Raw genomic sequence first — 18,685 nt, forward strand, 5'->3', positions numbered from 1 at the left:
CCCCGAGATCGCTGCCACTATAATAAGCTATTACCCCCTAATCCGCCGCTCCCCTTACATCGCCAACACTATAATAATGCTATTAACCCCTAAACCTCTGGCCTCCCACATCGTTGCCACTAAATAAACCTATTAACCCCTAAACTGCCAGCCTCCCTACATCGAAAAACACTAAATTAAACTATTAACCCCTAAACCTAATACCCCCTAACTTAAAATTAAATTACAATATAACTATCTTAAAATAAATAAAAACTTACCTGTGAAATAAAAATAAACCTAACATTAAACTAGATTAACCTAACATCACTATTCTAATAAAATAAAAAAATAGTACCAATTAAAAATATATAAATTACAAATTTAAAAAAAACTAACACTAACATACAAAATTATAAAATTTAAAATGACAAAAAATAATAACACTAAATTATGAAAAATAAAAAAAAACACTAAGCTTACAAAAAATAATAAACGAAATGATCAAAAATAAAAACAAATTACACCAAATCTAATAGCCTATAAAAATAAAGAAGCCCCCAAAATAAAAAACCACCCCCTATTCTACAATAAACTACCAATAGCCCTTAAAAGCCCCCACAACATCAAAATCCCACCACCCAACCATCCCCCCAAAATAAAAAACCTAACTCTAAAAAAAAAACTAAGCTACCCATTGCCCATAAATGGGCATTTATATGGGCATTCAGCTCTTTTTCACTGCCCTTAAACGGGCATTCAGCTCTTTTACAAAAGCCCAAAGCCCTTATCTACAAAAAAAACACCCCCAAAAAAGACCTAAGCCCTAATCTAAAAAAAAACCCACCCCAAAAATTAAAAAAAAACAACAACAACAAAACCTAACAGTAACCCAGAATATCTACTCACAGTTCCTGAAGTCTGGGCATCCATCTCCATCCAGGCTGCGAGAAGTCTTTATCCAGGCGGCAAAATCTTCATCCATCCCGGGAGCGTCTTCTATCTCTATCCCCGCGGCGCAGAGTGGAGACATCCTGGAAGCTAATCCCATCCTGCGCGGAGCGTCCTCTTCATACGGTCACCATGCATTCCTAATGGCTGATTTGATTCTTCAAATTCAAATCAGCCAATAGGATTTCAGTAGTTCTCATCCTATTGGCTGTTTTGAATTTGAAGAATCAAATCAGCCAATAGGAATGCAAGGTAGACCATTATGAAACGTCTTCAACTTCAGTGTACGGCGGTGACCGCACAGGATGGGATCGGCTTCCAGGATGGCTTCACTCCGCGCTGCCGGAAATGAAGATAAAAGACGCCCCCCCCCGTGGAATGGATGAAGATATTGCCGCCTGGAATGAAGACTTCTCTGAATTGACATTTTTCAGCGTTAAAAGCCGTACCCGCAACACTTGTATTCTAGCCGTAAAATTACATAATTCAGCACATAGTGCAGCTTTAAAAATCACAGATTTTAGAGATTTTAGCCCTCAAAGTTATACTTACCTCCTTTTCTCTCCCAGGCTCTTCTGATCAGGTCTTCCTTTCAAAAGCAGTTCGCGGTCACGCTGTCTAATCACAGTGCACCTGATCGCGCTATTGAACTAAATGTAGCTCCGCTCCCGCTCTGGTCTTGTAGCGGGAGCGAGCCTACATTTAGTTCAATAACGTGATTGGGAGTGCTGTGATTGGACAGCATGTCTGCGAACCTTTAAGACCTGATCAGAAGAGCCTGGAGAGGAAAGGAGGTAATTGTAACTTTGGGGGCTAATATCCTCTAAAATCTTTTTGATTTTTTAAGCTATCGCTAAGATAATGTTACACAAGTTTCATATTGAACAGGCCTCCTTTGTAATAAGACAGATAATAAATACAATGTATCTTATTGCACAAATGTTATTTACTTGTGTTTTTTTTCTCTCTACATTATATATATATATATATATTATATATAGATTATATATAGATTGTTTAGTTTTTATTGTTGTTTTACTGTTATTAATGTTTTTTTGTAAAATGTTTTATTTACTTCTTTGTCATTGTACACTAAAAGCCATGTTTCACCTATATTAAGATGAACAGAACACAAATGCAGGACACCAATCTATCCAAATAAATGTATAGGTTAAAGCTGAATCCTTAAAAGATGCACATTAAGATGGGGAAGCTAGAATCCACTCAAAAATTAATTACACCGTCTACAAAAATGGTTTTGGGGACGTTGGATGGGACAAACAGAACATAACAACACTTCACTAATAGGACATGTCTATTCTTGAAATTAATCTAATCTCGCATAATGTGAGAGGTCTAAAATCTGACATTAAAAGTCGAACTGCAAATGACCCACTAAAAAAATCTTAGAGCAAACATATTATACCTCCAGGAAGCACATTTCCTAAGACCACAGATCCCTACATACACTTCAATACTATTCCACGACTGACACTAAAAAAAGGGGATTTTCGATTTTTATCCATTCATCCCTCCAATTTGTACATAAAGAAACAATCTCAGATAAAAGAGGGTCGCTATCTTTTAGTATACGGGCAAATACAAGGCATGATATCCTACTCTGTAATCTTTATGCACCTATGAGAAACAAGACACATTTTTTCGACATATCTCAAATTTACTAGCAGGTTGTCAAAGACCAGGATCATACTAGCGGGAAAATTTAATATAGATTAACAAGCCTTTTAACACAAAAAACAAAGACATAGATCCATAGACTAATCCATCACTAATACCTTAACCCAACATACTCTGCAAGATGCATGGTCTACAATGTATGGTTAACACTACAGACACAACCTATTACTCAGCCGCACATAATTGCGACACCAAAATAGACTACATTTTCACGAGCCAGATTCTCCAACCTACCCTTCAATCGCTTAAAAATATATACCTGTGTGTGGTCGGATCACTCTAAAATACAGATACACTTACTCTGTTTGGGGAACCAACAGAGTAAAATCTTGGACTTATGATCCCTCTTTGTAAAATCACAAAAAATGACTTACTGAACCACATGAAAGAATACTGGAAAATAGATTTGGAAACTACCACCAACCCAGTGTCCATCTGGGCGGCCCATAAATCAATGATTATGGGATTATTAATCAAAGAAAATGGCCGATTACATAGGAAAAAACTCATGGGATACACCTCACAGCTACAATCTGAAATAGAGAATTTAGAGAAGGAACATAAAAAAAACAAAATATAAAACTACTTTAATAACACTCCTAGACAAAAGACAAACTCTACAAACAAAACTTAACAAGCACACTGTTAAAACAGCTCAGAGATTAAAAACTTACTATTTCATATACGCAAATAAATCAGATAAATATTTAGCAAGAAATACGAGATTGTTATCAGGGGCCCTTTCCAACCCATTTATACAAAAATCTACTGGGACATCTCACCTCTCATCCTCAAGAAATTGTAGACGAATTTTGGCACTATATGACGGTAAGAAAATTTAACACAATGACAACTCAATACACTCGACCTTTTTGGATAGAGCAAATCTAAACCAATAATGACAGAAGATAAGGAAAAAATGAAATGCAAAGATTATGCAAGCAGAAATAGCGACACAGACATAAAAGAACTAAAACCTGGTAAAGCTCCGAGCCCTGACGGATTTTCAGGTGAATATTATAAAGCATTCAAAACAATACTCACCCCCCACCTAGTCCAATTTGCAAACCACATATAGAGGGTAAAAACCTTCCCACAGATTTTACCTCCAGGCTAAAAATAATAGTGATAACCAGCTATAGACCAATTTCACTCATAAACCAGGATATAAAAATAGTAACTAAAAATGTTTGCCAAATGCCTTAAACATATTCTACCCTCAATTATCAACCCAAAATCAAGTGGGATTTATAAAAGACAGAGAGGCCCCAGACAACGTCCGTAGGATGATATCAGTGATTGACAATCTAAGGGAGAGGGGGGAGTGCCTTCTCTGATTCTATCTTTGGATGCACAAAACGGCCTTTGACACGGTGGACTGAAAGTACATGAACACAATTTACACAGACTAGGATTTAATGGTCCATTCATGACGGCTGTCAGGAACATATACTCAACACCTACCGCCCAAGTCAGAGCTATAGGTCACCAATCAATCTCAATCTTAAACGGAACTAGACAGGGCTGCCTTCTATTCCCCCTCCTCTTTGCTATTGTTATTATTCTATTATTATTGGTTATTTGTAGAGCGCCAACAGATTCTGCATTGAACCTTTGGCATCCTGTTATTAGAAACTCTCCTAATATATCCGGGCTTCAAATAGGAAATATACATCACGAAAAACACTCTTTTTGCAGATTATGTTTTGCTTACTATCACAAAACCCCTAATTTCATTTCTCAGAAATCTCAGGCTAGAAAATAAACCTTGATAAATGTGAAGCCCTCCCAATAGCCTTACCCAACCACAAGGCAAAACTTATCAAAGCAAAATTTGACTTTCACTCGGTGAAAGAAGAAATAAAATATTTGGGGATCAAATTGACAACTCCACTCAACAAAAACTATATAAAGCCAATTATACTCCACTATATAAACAGATCAGATCAGACTTAGCCAAATGTAAAAGCCTATAACTTCTCATGGTACGGCCGATTGTCCTCCATTAAAATGAGCCATTCTACCTAGACTCTTATATTATTTAGAGCCCTCCCAATTAAAATGAATCAACAAGACCCTAGCTTCCCTTCAATCAGACATACCACAGTTTCCAAGAGACAGTAAACATGCAAGGATACCCAATCAAATATTAACTTGACATAGACAACGTAGGAGGAGTGGGAGCCCCTAACTTATTAGGCTATTATCTAGCCTCTTAGGCTAGCCCAACACTCTATGTTTAGTAGAACACAGGACGATACAATCTTACCAAAAATTAAAGGTCAAATTAACAGACTTGATTCACCAGAAGATGTAGTCTGGAACAACGCCAGAACCAGACATGAATACATTTATCAAAACCCGATCTCAATAACGTCCACACACCAAAGGGAATTAGCTACGAGATAGGAACATTTGATTACTAAAATCTCTCTAATAATGACTCTAAAATACCTGATACATAAAGACAACAGACAAATTATCACTTAGCGGGAAAATAAAGGCCTCTACAGAGTGGCTGACCTCATAATCAATACAAGACCCTTAACCTTTACTCAATTACAGCAGAAAATAGATCCCCACCATTTACAGTGGTTTCTATATTTACAACTCATGTCTGCCCTTAGAGAATATATTTCAGAGATTGAATCCTTCAAACCCAGAACAGTATTAGAACGCCTCTGTAGTGTCCCTCATAGACCTAAAAAAGCTATCTCCCAGCTTTACATAGAAATACAATCAACAAAAGCCAAAACTAAGATGCCTAATATTCTCAACTGGGAAACAGATTTTTGGCCAGAGAATTAGATATAACAGATTGGATCAAGACCTTTTTTTATTTCTTGCAAAGGCCTACTAACTGCAGACTTAAGAGAAAATAGTGTTAAAAGAAATTTTAGATGGTATATGACTCCGCTAAAATTAGCACATTTGATTGTGGGCGGTTCTAGGAAATTGCTACAGAGGATGTGACACAACAGGCACATATATTATATATATATACACGTGGTTGGAATGCAACCAAATACAAAGGGTGTGGAATGACCTATCAAACTTCTTAAGCACTCTCCTAGATGAACGAATCTCACTCACTCCTTCTCAAGCACGACTAAACGAGAAGACTCCCAAATACAATACACACATAAATACTTTTATTAGAATTCTTTGGTACCTCCATCAGAATTAGCATAGCTAAATATTTAGAAGGTAGGAGTGCCAGAGTGGCCAGGAGATCCCGAATAAAACTAAAGATGACATTTCAAATGTATAAATCTGCAGCTCACATACAAGACACAGAGGAGTCTTTTAACAAGGTGTGCTTTTAATGGATGCTCCAGAGTAATATTACTTAACACCTATCTAGAAATGTGAAGAGTAGCGGGTTACATATCGACAGGGCCGGTGCTAGGATTTTTTGACCACACAGGCGAGGATACATTTTGCCGCCCCCCCCCCCCCGAATAACATACCATCCAATTGCTAGTTAAAGGGACACTAAGCCCCACATTTTTATATCATGATTCAGAGCCATTTTAAGCAACTTTCTAATTAACTCCTATTATCATTTTTCTTCGTTCTCTGTATTTGAAAAGCAGGAATGTAAGCTTAGTAAGCATAGTAAAATATGGACCAAAGAAAAGTTGAAAACAAACCTGGAAGTTGTTGTATTCAATTTAATATATGTTACAGTTTATATTTACTTTTGAATGTGTTGTAAACTTAATAAAAAAAATATTTCAACCTAAGCTTTTACAGGTATTTTAGTTTTTGTGATATTTTAAAATTGCTTTTCATTTATCCAGTTTGAAATATTAACAAAACTAGTCAAATTACTGTATTCCAATCTATCAGAAGGGTTTTTCAAATCTGTGGTCATTTCAATCAACAGAACCCTCATGTATTGTGATGTCCCCCTTGGCTTTACACTCTCACTTTGCATTGAGATAATTCTAACAGCATTATTACTGTATTTCCAGCAGATTTTCATTAACATTTTAGCTCCATGCTCAGTTCACATCCACTTGTTAATATACACAATTGGTTCCTGGTTTAAATAACAATAAAGATAACAATATAGTTTATTTTGTTGTTTTTTTTTTAAATATGAAAATATTGTTTATATGACAATTGTATATAATTAAATTAGGAACTTCAGAGTAATCCATGTATGGATTAAAATTAAGCTCTGGGAAATTTAAAAAAAAGTTATAAAATTATATAAAATTGTGAATTGCATACATCATGAGTTGATATTAATAGTTAGTGGAACAGCCTGTATTCATATACATAAGGCAGTCATTTTCAATAATGACTCAATTAACCATCAAGTTTTATTCTGGCTTTGGCGGGGTATCTTTTGCTTCTACTGAAAGCCTGGTGAAATGACACAAGGGACAAAAAGGTCCACATATGTAATCTTGTAAAGTCAATATATGTGAAATTCAGAGAAGAAAATGACCTCACATTTTATGATGGCACCAAAAAACAATGGTGCAATAAGTGCAGACTGGTACTCTCAGCTCACAGGCTGGCTGGGACTCAAGTGACCTGCTCCCTGTATAAAGTGGTAGTGCAACAAGCTGTTTTCTGTATGTGGTTTCCTTTTTGTCCTCATGCTCTTGCAGAATCATATCAGTACTGATGTCTGAGGGAAGCGTTCTTTGTGAAACGCGCATCAGGGGTCCCGACAGGAGCAGCTCTGTCTCTCCTGGTCGTCCTTTTAACTTGCTTACTCTTGTTATAAAATATGTGCTAAAAATAATCCTAGTATTTACGCGCTCAGCCTCCAGTCTTAACTATATTGGTTAAAATTTAAATCAGCCCTCGGATTGTAAGGGCTTAGCTTATTGTAACACAAATTGTGACTGTGGGCTGTTTGATACTATTATTAATACTCATTATAGTAGCTATCCACTTTGGATCTAACCGAGTTGAAGTGTTTTTAATACTTTAGCCTTTTGCTACTGAATGCGTGTGTGTTCCTAGTTGAATAAATAAAGGTTATTATGTATGAATGAAATGGAACTTTTAAATACTCTTATACTCTACAGAGTTTTGTGTCATGGTATAATTGTGGATATGTTTGCTACAACCTTATTGTATCTCTTGTTTACAATAGTTTATCTAGTTGGACCTCCAAATATACATTTAACTTCTATTAATGGTAATATTCTTGCAGTATCGCCCTTTTGTGCTAGTAAATGACTGGCTCTAATTGCATACTACTTTTTATTAGTTTGCTAAATATTCAGTTTTCCTACCTTAAACAAGAAGATCTTCTGAATTTCCTTCCCCAATACAGAGCAGCATTAAGATTTGGTGGGAACTCTAATTAATTGTTTAGGGTATCCATAGTTCATTTTAAAATCTGTATAATCTCCAGACCTTTGTCCCCTTAGGATTAAATAGAACACACACAAAAAAATAAAAAATCAGTAAGAATTATTTATTGGAATAAAGTTTAACAGCTCATTAGTTGTTATCACACGTATAAATGCTGTAACATTCACTGGCATCAAAAGTGTTTTAACATTTTTGCCCAAAGATTTTTATTCTAAAACTTAACATCTTAATTTTGACATTTACCTTTAAAGAAATATGTTCTTTTTGTGCGGGCTGAGTGTACGGCAGCATCTATGTTCCCCGGAAGGCCTTTCCACAGGTTTGGATCTTTTATGAGGGGGGCTTATTCCAAAATCTGTAACTGTCCAAACATAATATCCCTTTAAAGGCATAGGTCTTCCCATAAGGTCCTAGGTTTAATGAAAGACAAACAAACAATGAAAAAGTGTATGTGCAGCTCACTTGTAACATGTACAACAAAAAACTTTGCTAATCCTCAGGCTTTCCTTCTCTTTGTTCCACAGAATACATGAAGAGAATTATGTCCCGCCCCGACATCGATAAATGCCGACAGCATAAGTTGTCAGCATTTAACATTGCACAAGCAGTTCTGGTGAACTGCTTGTGCAATGACGCCCCCTGCAGATTCGCAGAGGGGTTGTCAATCAACCCGATCGATTGCGCTCAAAGGCGACGTGATGAGTTAAGGAGCAGTGGTCTTAAGACCGCTGCTTCTTAACTCCTGTTTCTGGCGAGCCTGAAGGCTTGCACGAAAACAGGGGAATCAGGGGCCATTCGGCCCTTGATAATTCGGCCCCCTTAGTGTAGTTGTTAGGCAAAGTAGGCAACCTGACTAAGAGCACATCATTGAGAGAAGCTCCTTTGGCTGCAATGTTATACATTACTTATGTTTCTTACATTTTGTGTACTATAAAGAAATATTTAGGGGCACCTGGGATTTTGCAGGCCTCTGTACACCAATACTAAATACCGTACCCAGCATGTTCTATCATTCATATTAAGAAATAGCAATTAAATATGTGAAAAGGTTAAGTAAATAATTGTATAATTTAATATAAAACTAACACGGAATGTTTACTTAGTATTTATGCTCACATTAACGGCTCTGTTGGTGTTGCCAGGAGCCTGGCAAGAAAATTTAGCTTTCTACCGCTGCAGAGGAACACTTGTTTTGGAAAAAATTGTCACAAAAGATAGAAAACTGACCCTGGTAGCCATCATACCTCCCTCATCGCCTTCTGGGACTTGGATGTTGATATTGTGTGAGAGAAACTTCTGGGGGTAGAGCAGTGACCAAAGGTGGTTTAATTGTGGATTTACATTGGGCCGTCTGTTGAGGTGAAGACAGTGGAAAGAGACGGGACATGGGGGAGTCTGGAGAGGCCCTGATTTCACTTTGGAAACCAGGACATTTGCGCTGATGGTAAATCCTGAGGGAGGGACAGCATGCAGAGCAACACATGTGGCAATACCCTCAGTCCTCTAGGAGGAGGCAAAAACACCCCTAAATACTAAACTTAAATTCCTCCCACTCTCCCTGAACCCTAAGTCAAATCTTTGCCTCCAAAATGGAGTGAGGTGAATTCTGAAGTGCTGATATAATCATTCTTGATTTGGGAGGTCATTTCCCCCTCCAGTGTGGAAATGCCACAGCTTGCCAGGTGAAATGCAGATTTAATTGCCCAGTTCCATTGAAAAATAAAAGGGGAGATTCCACTTCTGAGGATGGATTTTCTGAATCTCATGAGAGGATGTTTCCTTTAATTGCAGGATTGAGCATATTAATGATGCAGAGTTTAGATAAAAAGGAACAAAGGGACGCCTCATGTGTAGAATCACCAAACGTGTGTGGGCTTGATGAAATATGAGCCAAATGAATACTAACATGTTCCTGAAGCCACCCTGATGTGCTAGTAGTACAGGCTGTAGAATTATAGGGTGTAACAGCTCACCCACAACTGGAGTTCCCTTTGTGCTGCAGTGAGTAAATGAGACAGAGAAAACACTACATGTGTAAGATCAACCAGAGTATAACAACTAGTAAATTATCAATGCCAAAGGGGGTACTCACATACTAGGACAAGCCACACTATGTGCTGGTAGAGATAGGCTGATAGATTTCAGTAGGGCGTAACAGTAGGGTGCTCCAGGATTATCGGAGTATTCATTTGGCTCATATTTCATCAAGCCCACACATATGTTTGGTGATTCTACACATGAGGCGTCCCTTTGTTCCTTTTTATACTACACTCTGCAGCTTATCCGGACTAGTCTGGTGAGAGGAGGCAGCCCAACCATGATAGTCTATTTTTGTGAAAACTTCTCTACACTTAAGAGTGCATCCAACTCATTTTGGGACTTAATGATTTTAGAACATTGTATGTATGTTAAACATATTCTTGAGCTTTTATGTATTGTACATGGTTAACTATTAATATTTCTATTCTGTTAAATATGCGCCCCCATCAAAACTTCAGAGCATATCAGCATATTAATGATCTAACACAAGAGATTCAGCAGAAAGTAGATGATTTTACTGCTACATATAAGTAGTCTTTTAAAAATTGTAATTTTTTAAGCAGCCCTCCAACAGTTATCTATTTTTCTAGTGAGTGACCAAGTTTAAGATTATGGGGGGTAGATTTAACAAGGACCGCTGCTCCATAACTTGTCTGCTGCATCTGAGGCTGCGGTGTTACAATCCGCCCGATCCTATACAATCCGGCTGATTGACACCCCTTGCCTAGCGGGCCGATTAGCCAAGAATCTGCAGGGGGCAGAATTGCACAAGCAGTTCACAAGAACTGCTTGTGCAATAATAATGCTGACAGCGATACATCGTATCATGTCCGCCTCGCACTTTAATAAATCAGCCCCTATGTTTCTTCCTCCTTCTGAAAATATATAGGTATGGGGAAACTATTCCTAACGGTGGATCCAGCTGTATCCACACTTGCCAGGCAGGCTGTAATTCATTGTAGGATAGCATGCCTTTTTAATGGATAGAAAACTTAAAGGTTTTCACAGACGGTCCTTCCAGCTTGCAGATTTTTGTTTAGGCTTGTATCAGTGTTGCCTATGCAGCTGCTGCTACTGCGCGCTCTGGTTGTGGACAACCTTTCAGAACTAATTTCTGGGGAAATTACTCTTGAAGAGATCCAGGAGTGCTTAAAGCTCCTAAGAACTGCAAACCGCTTTATTTGTGATGCAGCAGTGGAAATGATTCACATTAATGCAAAGGACTGCTGCTTTGGCAAGGCAAGCTTTATGGCTCAAGTCTTGGTTTACAGCCATAGGGCTTGTTTCATTTAGGTGGTAAAGTTTGGAATGGGTGATAAAAACCTTTATCTCAATTAAAGTCTTTAGAGATTTTTTTATATTACCACTAGTTTTCCAAACTTTACCACCTCAATGGAACTAAGCCATGGGAGTAGATTTTTTCATGTAGTGAATCATGTCCGCCCTGACTCGCTAAATGACGACAGCGTTTAACATTCGCTACAAGCATTTCCTGTGAAATGCTTGTGCTATGCCGCACCCCTGCACATTCGCGGCCAATCAGCTACTAGTAGGGGCTGTCAGTCATCCCGATCGGTAAAGGTGCGGACAAGTTAAGTCTTATGACTCGCTGCTTCTTAACTTAAATTTTTGGCGAGCCAGAAACTTTGGTGGTAGAAGCAGCATCTGCTGCTTAATACATCTACCCCATAGTCTCTAAACACAGGCTACCTATTGTTTCCCTTTAAGGGTAAAGTCCTGTTTGGGCAGGGACTAGACAAATTATTGCCACAGTCACTGCGAAGTAAAGGAGCATTTTTGAGTCAGGATAAAAAGTCTAATGGTAAACATAAATTGTAATTTTTTTCAAACAATCTAAGAAACAAAATTCTATCCTCTGCCCAGAGATCAGGTTCCCCCAAAACTTCTTGAAAGACCCAACCTTCCTGTCGAGAAAACAGCAGATCAAGAAGTCCACTCTCCAAGTCCGCATGAAGATGCGAGCCCCGATTCTAGGTGGGCCCGGCCCTTCCTACCCTTGCATAGTCCTATTTAATTGTAATTTTGTTGATATTACACTTTAATCACTTTTAATGCAACTAAATATTTGGCACTTCATAAATTAAAATAACTGATTATGAAATATAAGCTAAATTAAATAAGAAATATATATAATATTCCAAGTGTATTACACAACACCTACATTTAGCATGTTCCTTAGATTATGGTTACCTAATATGATGGCATCCAGGCTTGTCCTTGCATGGATCAGGAATTGGACTGGTGGGAATTGGCTCTGTGAAGATTGTTGGCATCTCTGTTGTTACAATGTTTTCTTCTTCTTCTGTTGCTCATTTTTACCTGCAAAATAGAATCATATACATTATGATGTAAATATCTAACAGTGTCATACACCAAAACATATATTGCAATGGTGAAGAGCAGAGTGAAGTAACTTTTTTATTTCATTTGTATCAGAAGTTAAGCAATATGGGGGCTACTTATCAAGCCGTCTACTTTTCTGGCTTCGCCGGCCAATACGTCCGCCTAAGCTCGCCTACCTTCGCCGCCGCGGACCTTGAATACGTTCGCTAAGTTATCAAATAAAGCTGTCAAAAAGCCGCGGGGCGATGAGCAGCGGACTGTGACAGTTATCACTCATCCGATCTCGCTGCCCTTCGGCTTTTTCCAGCTATATTGCTAGCCTGTCACTAAGCACTCACACTAAACTACACTGTTTACCCCTATACCGGCGCCCCCGGAGGCCCCCCCGCAACTAAATAAAGTTACTAACCCTAAACCCGCCCGCTCCTAGACCCCGCCGCAAGTCTTATAAATGTATTAACCCCTAAACCCGCCGCTCCTAGACCCCCGCCGCAAGTCTTATAAATGTATTAACCCCTAAACCGCCGCTCCTAGACCCCGCCGCAAGTCTTATAAATGTATTTAACCCCTAAACCGCCGCTCCCGGACACCGCTGCCACCTACATTATACCTAGTAACCCCTATCCTGCCCCCCTATACCGTCGCCCCTCTATTATAAAATTATTAACCCCTATCCTGCTGATCCCGCACCTCTCCGCAACTAAATAAATAGTTTAACCCCTAAACCGCCGCTCCATGAACCCGCCGCAACCTATAATAAATTTATTAACCCCTATCCTGCCCCCCACTACGCCGCCGCCACTGTAATAAAATGATTAACCCCCTAAACCTAAGTCTAACCCTAACCATAACGCCCCCCTAACTTAAATATTAATTAAATAAATCTAAATAAATTAACTCTTATTAACTAAATGAATCCTATTTAAAACTAAATACTTACCTTTAAAATAAACCCTAATATAGCTACAATATAAATAATAATTATATTCTAGCTATCTTAGGATTTATTTTTATTTTACAGGTACCTTTCAATTTATTTTAACCATGTACAATAACTATTAAATAGTTATTAACTATTTAATAGCTTACCTAGCTAAAATAAAGAGAAATGTACCTGTGAAATAAATCCTAACCTAAGTTACAATTACACCTAACACTACACTATACTTTAATAAAATTATTCCTATTTAAAAATAAATACTTACCTGTAAAATAAACCCTAATATAGCTACAATGTAATTAATAATTATATTCTAGCTATCTTAGGATTTATATTTATTTTACAGGTAACTTTGTATTTATTTTAGCTAGTTAGAATAGTTATTAAATAGTTATTAACTATTTAATAACTACCTAGCTAAAAGAAATAGAAAATTACCTGTAAAATAAATCCTAACTTAAGTTACAATTAAACCTAATACTACACTATCATTAAATTAACTAAATAAACTACCTACAAAGAACTACAATGAAATACAATTACATAAACTAACTAAAGTACAAAAAATAAAAAAGCTAAGTTACAAAAAAAAAAAAATTAAGTTACAAACATGTTAAAAATATTACAACAATTTTAAGCTACTTACACCTAATCTAAGCCCCCTAATAAATAACAAACCCCCCCAAAAAAAAAAAAAAAAACCCTACCCTATTCTAAATACATAAATTTCCAAGCTCTTTTACCTTTCCAGCCCTTAAAAGGGCCATTTGTGGGGGCATGCCCCAAAAAGTTCAGCTCTTTTGCCTGTAAAATAAAAATACAACCCCCCCCCCAACATTAAAACCCACCACCCACATACCCCTAATCTAACCCAAACCCCCCTTACAAAAACCTAACACTAATCCCCTGAAGATCATCCTACCTTGAGTCGTCTTCACTCAGCCGAGCCACCGATGGAACTGAAGAGGACATCCGGAGCGGAAGAAGTTAATCCTCCAAGCGGCGCTGAAGAAATCTTCCATCCGATGAAGTCATCATCCAGGCGGCGCTGAAGAAGTCTTCGATCCGGCCGATGTCATCTTCAAAGAGGCGCTGAAGAGGTCTTCTATCCGGGGCGAAGTCATCTTCCAAGCCGGGTCTTCAATCTTCCTTCCGCCGACGCGGAACCACCTTCTTCAACCGACGGACTACGACGAATGACGGCTCCTTTAAGGGACGTCATCCAAGATGGCGTCCCCTCAATTCCGATTGGCTGATAGGATTCTATCAGCCAATCGGAATTAAGGTAGGAAAATCTGATTGGCTGATGGAATCAGCCAATCAGATTGAGCTCGCATTCTATTGGCTGTTCCGATCAGCCAATAGAATGCGAGCTCAATCTGATTGGCTGATTGGATCAGCCAATCGGATTGAACTTGAATCTGATTGGCTGATTCCATCAGCCAATCAGATTTTCCTACCTTAATTCCGATTGGCTGATAGAATCCTATCAGCCAATCGGAATTGAGGGGACGCCATCTTGGATGACGTCCCTTAAAGGAGCCGTCATTCATCGTAGTCCATCGGTGAAGAAGGTGGTTCCGCGTCGGCGGAAGGAAGATTGAAGACCCGGCTTGGAAGATGACTTCGCCCGGATAGAAGACCTCTTCAGCGCCTCTTTGAAGATGACATCGGCCGGATCGAAGACTTCTTCAGCGCCGCCCTGGATGATGACTTCATCGGATGGAAGATTTCTTCAGCGCCGCTTGGAGGATTAACTTCTTCCGCTCCGGATGTCCTCTTCAGTTCCATCGGTGGCTCGGCTGAGTGAAGACGACTCAAGGTAGGATGATCTTCAAGGGATTAGTGTTAGGTTTTTGTAAGGGGGGTTTGGGTTAGATTAGGGGTATGTGGGTGGTGGGTTTTAATGTTGGGGGGGGGTTGTATTTTTCTTTTACAGGCAAAAGAGCTGAACTTTTTGGGGCATGCCCCACAAATGGCCCTTTTAAGGGCTGGGTAAGGTAAAAGAGCTTTGAAATTTATGTAATTTAGAATAGGGGTAGGGATTTTTTTTATTTTGGGGGGGTTTGTTATTTTATTAGGGGGCTTAGATTAGGTGTAAGTAGCTTAAATTGTTGTAATATTTTTAACATGTTTGTAACTTAATTTTTTTTTTTTTGTAACTTAGCTTTTTTTATTTTTTGTACTTTAGTTAGTTTATGTAATTGTATTTCATTGTAGTTCTTTGTAGGTAGTTTATTTAGTTAATTTAATGATAGTGTAGTATTAGGTTTAATTGTAACTTAAGTTAGGATTTATTTTACAGGTAATTTTCTATTTCTTTTAGCTAGGTAGTTATTAAATAGTTAATAACTATTTAATAACTATTCTAACTAGCTAAAATAAATACAAAGTTACCTGTAAAATAAATATAAATCCTAAGTTAGCTAGAATATAATTATTAATTACATTGTAGCTATCTTAGGGTTTATTTTACAGGTAAGTATTTATTTTTAAATAGGAATAATTTATTAAAGTATAGTGTAGTGTTAGGTGTAATTGTAACTTAGGTTAGGATTTATTTCACAGGTACATTTCTCTTTATTTTAGCTAGGTAAGCTATTAAATAGTTAATAACTATTTAATAGCTATTGTACATGGTTAAAATAAATTGAAAGGTACCTGTAAAATAAAAATAAATCCTAAGATAGCTAGAATATAATTATTATTTATATTGTAGCTATATTAGGGTTTATTTTAAAGGTAAGTATTTAGTTTTAAATAGGATTCATTTAGTTAATAAGAGTTAATTTATTTAGATTTATTTAATTAATATTTAAGTTAGGGGGCGTTAGGGTTAGGGTTAGGTTTAGGGGTTAATCATTTTATTACAGTGGCGGCGGCGTAGTGGGGGGGCAGGATAGGGGTTAATAAATTTATTATAGGTGGCGACGGTGTAGGGGGGGCAGATTAGGGGTTAATAAATGTATTATAGGTGGCGACGGTGTAGGGGGGGGCAGGATAGGGGTTAATACATTTAATATAGGTTGCGGCGGGTTCAGGGAGCGGCGGGTTAGGGGTTAATACATTTATTATAGTTGCGGTGGGCTCCGGGAGCGGCGGTTTAGGGGTTAATATGTATAGAGTAGCTTGCGGTGGGCTCCGGGAGCGGCGGTTTAGGGGGGTAATAACTTTATTTAGTTGCGGCGGTGTAGGGGGGGTCAGATTAGTGGTGTTTAGACTCGGGGTACATGTTAGGGTGTTAGGTGTAGACAGCTCCCATAGAAATCAATGGGATGTCTGTCAGCAGCGAACTTGTACTTTCGCTATGGTCAGACTCCCATTGATTCCTATGGGATCCGCCGCCTCCAGGCTGGCGATTTGAAAACCAGGTACGCTGGGCCGTAAAAGTGCCGAGCGTACCTGCTAGTTTTTTTGATAGCTAGCAAAAGTAGTGAGAATGTGCCGCACTTGTGTGCGGAACATCTGGAGTGACGTAAGAATCGATCTGTGTCGGACTGAGTCCGGCGGATCGAAGCTGACGTCACAAAATTCTACTTTTGCCGGTCTCGAGCCTTTGATAACTAAGGCGTATCAGCCTCACCACAAATACGCTGCGGAATACGCAGCGTATTTGAGGTTGACGGCTTGATAACTACCCCCCCTATGTGTGTGCTTAACTTGGCAATACCAGCGTTGGCGTTCGCATTGCTGGAAGCCAACCGTTCACGGGAGTGTGCTTCCATAGGCTTTAATGGGAGCCTCCTTTTTATGCCGACAGCCACATACAAACATCTCTCGCAGTCGAGGGGGCAACTCGCACAGCAATAAATATATATATATGTATATGAAGATATACATATATAATATATATATATATATATTTATGTGTTTATATGTGTATACACACATATAAACATATATATGTATATAAGCATATACATATATATTTTTGGAGGAAACACAGTCCCCCGTTGATTCCCATGTAAAGGCACTTTAGGTGCCATTTTTTTTTCTAACTCCCCCATCCCCTCACTTTAACCCCTATAACTGGTTTGTGCAGTAATTTAAAAAAAAAAGTAAAAATTCTGATATTTTTATTTTATGTTACTGTACCGTCCTCTTTATTTTGGGAGCAATTAGTGCAAAGTGAAAACTTGAGCTTGCGGTTGTATTAACCAGTCACTTGTAATAGCTGGTTATTTAACATGCGCCTGTAAAGGGGGCTATTTTTCACACAATAAGATAGAGCCTCACTTGTAATCTAGCCTTTTATTGGTATACGTCAAATTTCCTGGGATATTATAGCCGATAGCTGTTTACACTGCCATAATACAGTTTCCATTATTTGTTTCTCATTTTAAAGAGTAGACTACTGGCAATCTACTTTGCCAGTAGAGAGGTCCTTTAAGGAATATGACTACTAGTACATATTTACTCTCCTAGATTGACTAAATCTGGGAAAGTCTCTCAAGCTTCTACAATTTAATTATCACTCAATACAGCAGCTCTCTAATACTCACCCATGTCTATATTCTTAGTAAATAGAATGGAAATCCAGCAAATAAAGTTTGTAAAATATCAGTCTCCTTACTTTGGTGTAGAAATTTGTGTTAATAAAGAGGTTTATGCATTAATAATTACATGTCTACGGAATAATTTTCTGAATATTACAATGAAGAAGATCAGTAATTTGTTAAAATATTTCTTACAAAACAAGACCAGATTACAGATTAGATAAAGGAACCCGCTTCCTAAAATGCTTCAATGGAACTAGGGAGAACAAGAAATCTAGTGTTGATATCTATGACCCATCACTATGCCTAAAGCTGTCTGCAAACTTGGCTGGACAGTATAGATAATCTGAGACTACACTGTAAAAGGTATGATCACCCAAGCAAGGATACACTTGTAGTGAGTGTATATACTGTTTGTGATGCTAATGGGGATAGATGCGTGTAAACCCATAGGCACCTTAGTAATCTTTACCTAGGTAAGCTAGAGATCCACCCTGTTTTCCTGTCCTTAGAGAGTTCTGTTGTTTCATAGAAACTGCCTCACATTACATGTAATATGAACACTCAAAGTTAGAAGTGTATTCTGTCTATGAATTGCTGTGAAACCTTTTGATAATATCTTGCATCAATAAGTTACTGGATTTGTTGCAGCAGTTCTCTTATGGTCTGCCTTTAACTGCCACTTTACTTACTCATAAAATCTAGAAAAAACATACAGCTGTCACTTAGAATGTCTCAGGTCACTTACCATACAAGGCTTGGATCCCTCTCACATCATCATCATGCAGGCGAAAGTTGAGTTTGTAGCCAGCATAGACTGGTGCCATTAATGCATTGGGTATATCGTGAGTGTCCAAGGCCCAAGGCATGTCCC

General features: G+C 38.1%; 1 protein-coding gene across 1 annotated transcript in view; it reads right to left on the reverse strand.

The window, feature by feature from the left end:
- The window catches only part of MMP19 (matrix metallopeptidase 19), a 44,078-nt gene that overhangs the window by 1,653 nt on the left and 23,740 nt on the right, over positions 1-18,685 (reverse strand). Inside the window, 10 exon segments of the mRNA XM_053705508.1 lie at positions 7,890-7,919; positions 7,922-7,951; positions 7,953-8,005; positions 8,209-8,311; positions 8,313-8,354; positions 8,356-8,381; positions 12,223-12,244; positions 12,246-12,334; positions 18,560-18,647; positions 18,649-18,684. Of these exon segments, the coding sequence (XP_053561483.1) occupies positions 7,890-7,919; positions 7,922-7,951; positions 7,953-8,005; positions 8,209-8,311; positions 8,313-8,354; positions 8,356-8,381; positions 12,223-12,244; positions 12,246-12,334; positions 18,560-18,647; positions 18,649-18,684 (519 nt within the window).

This window comes from Bombina bombina, chromosome 3 (assembly GCF_027579735.1).
Source record: "Bombina bombina isolate aBomBom1 chromosome 3, aBomBom1.pri, whole genome shotgun sequence".
Taxonomy (NCBI): domain Eukaryota; kingdom Metazoa; phylum Chordata; class Amphibia; order Anura; family Bombinatoridae; genus Bombina; species Bombina bombina.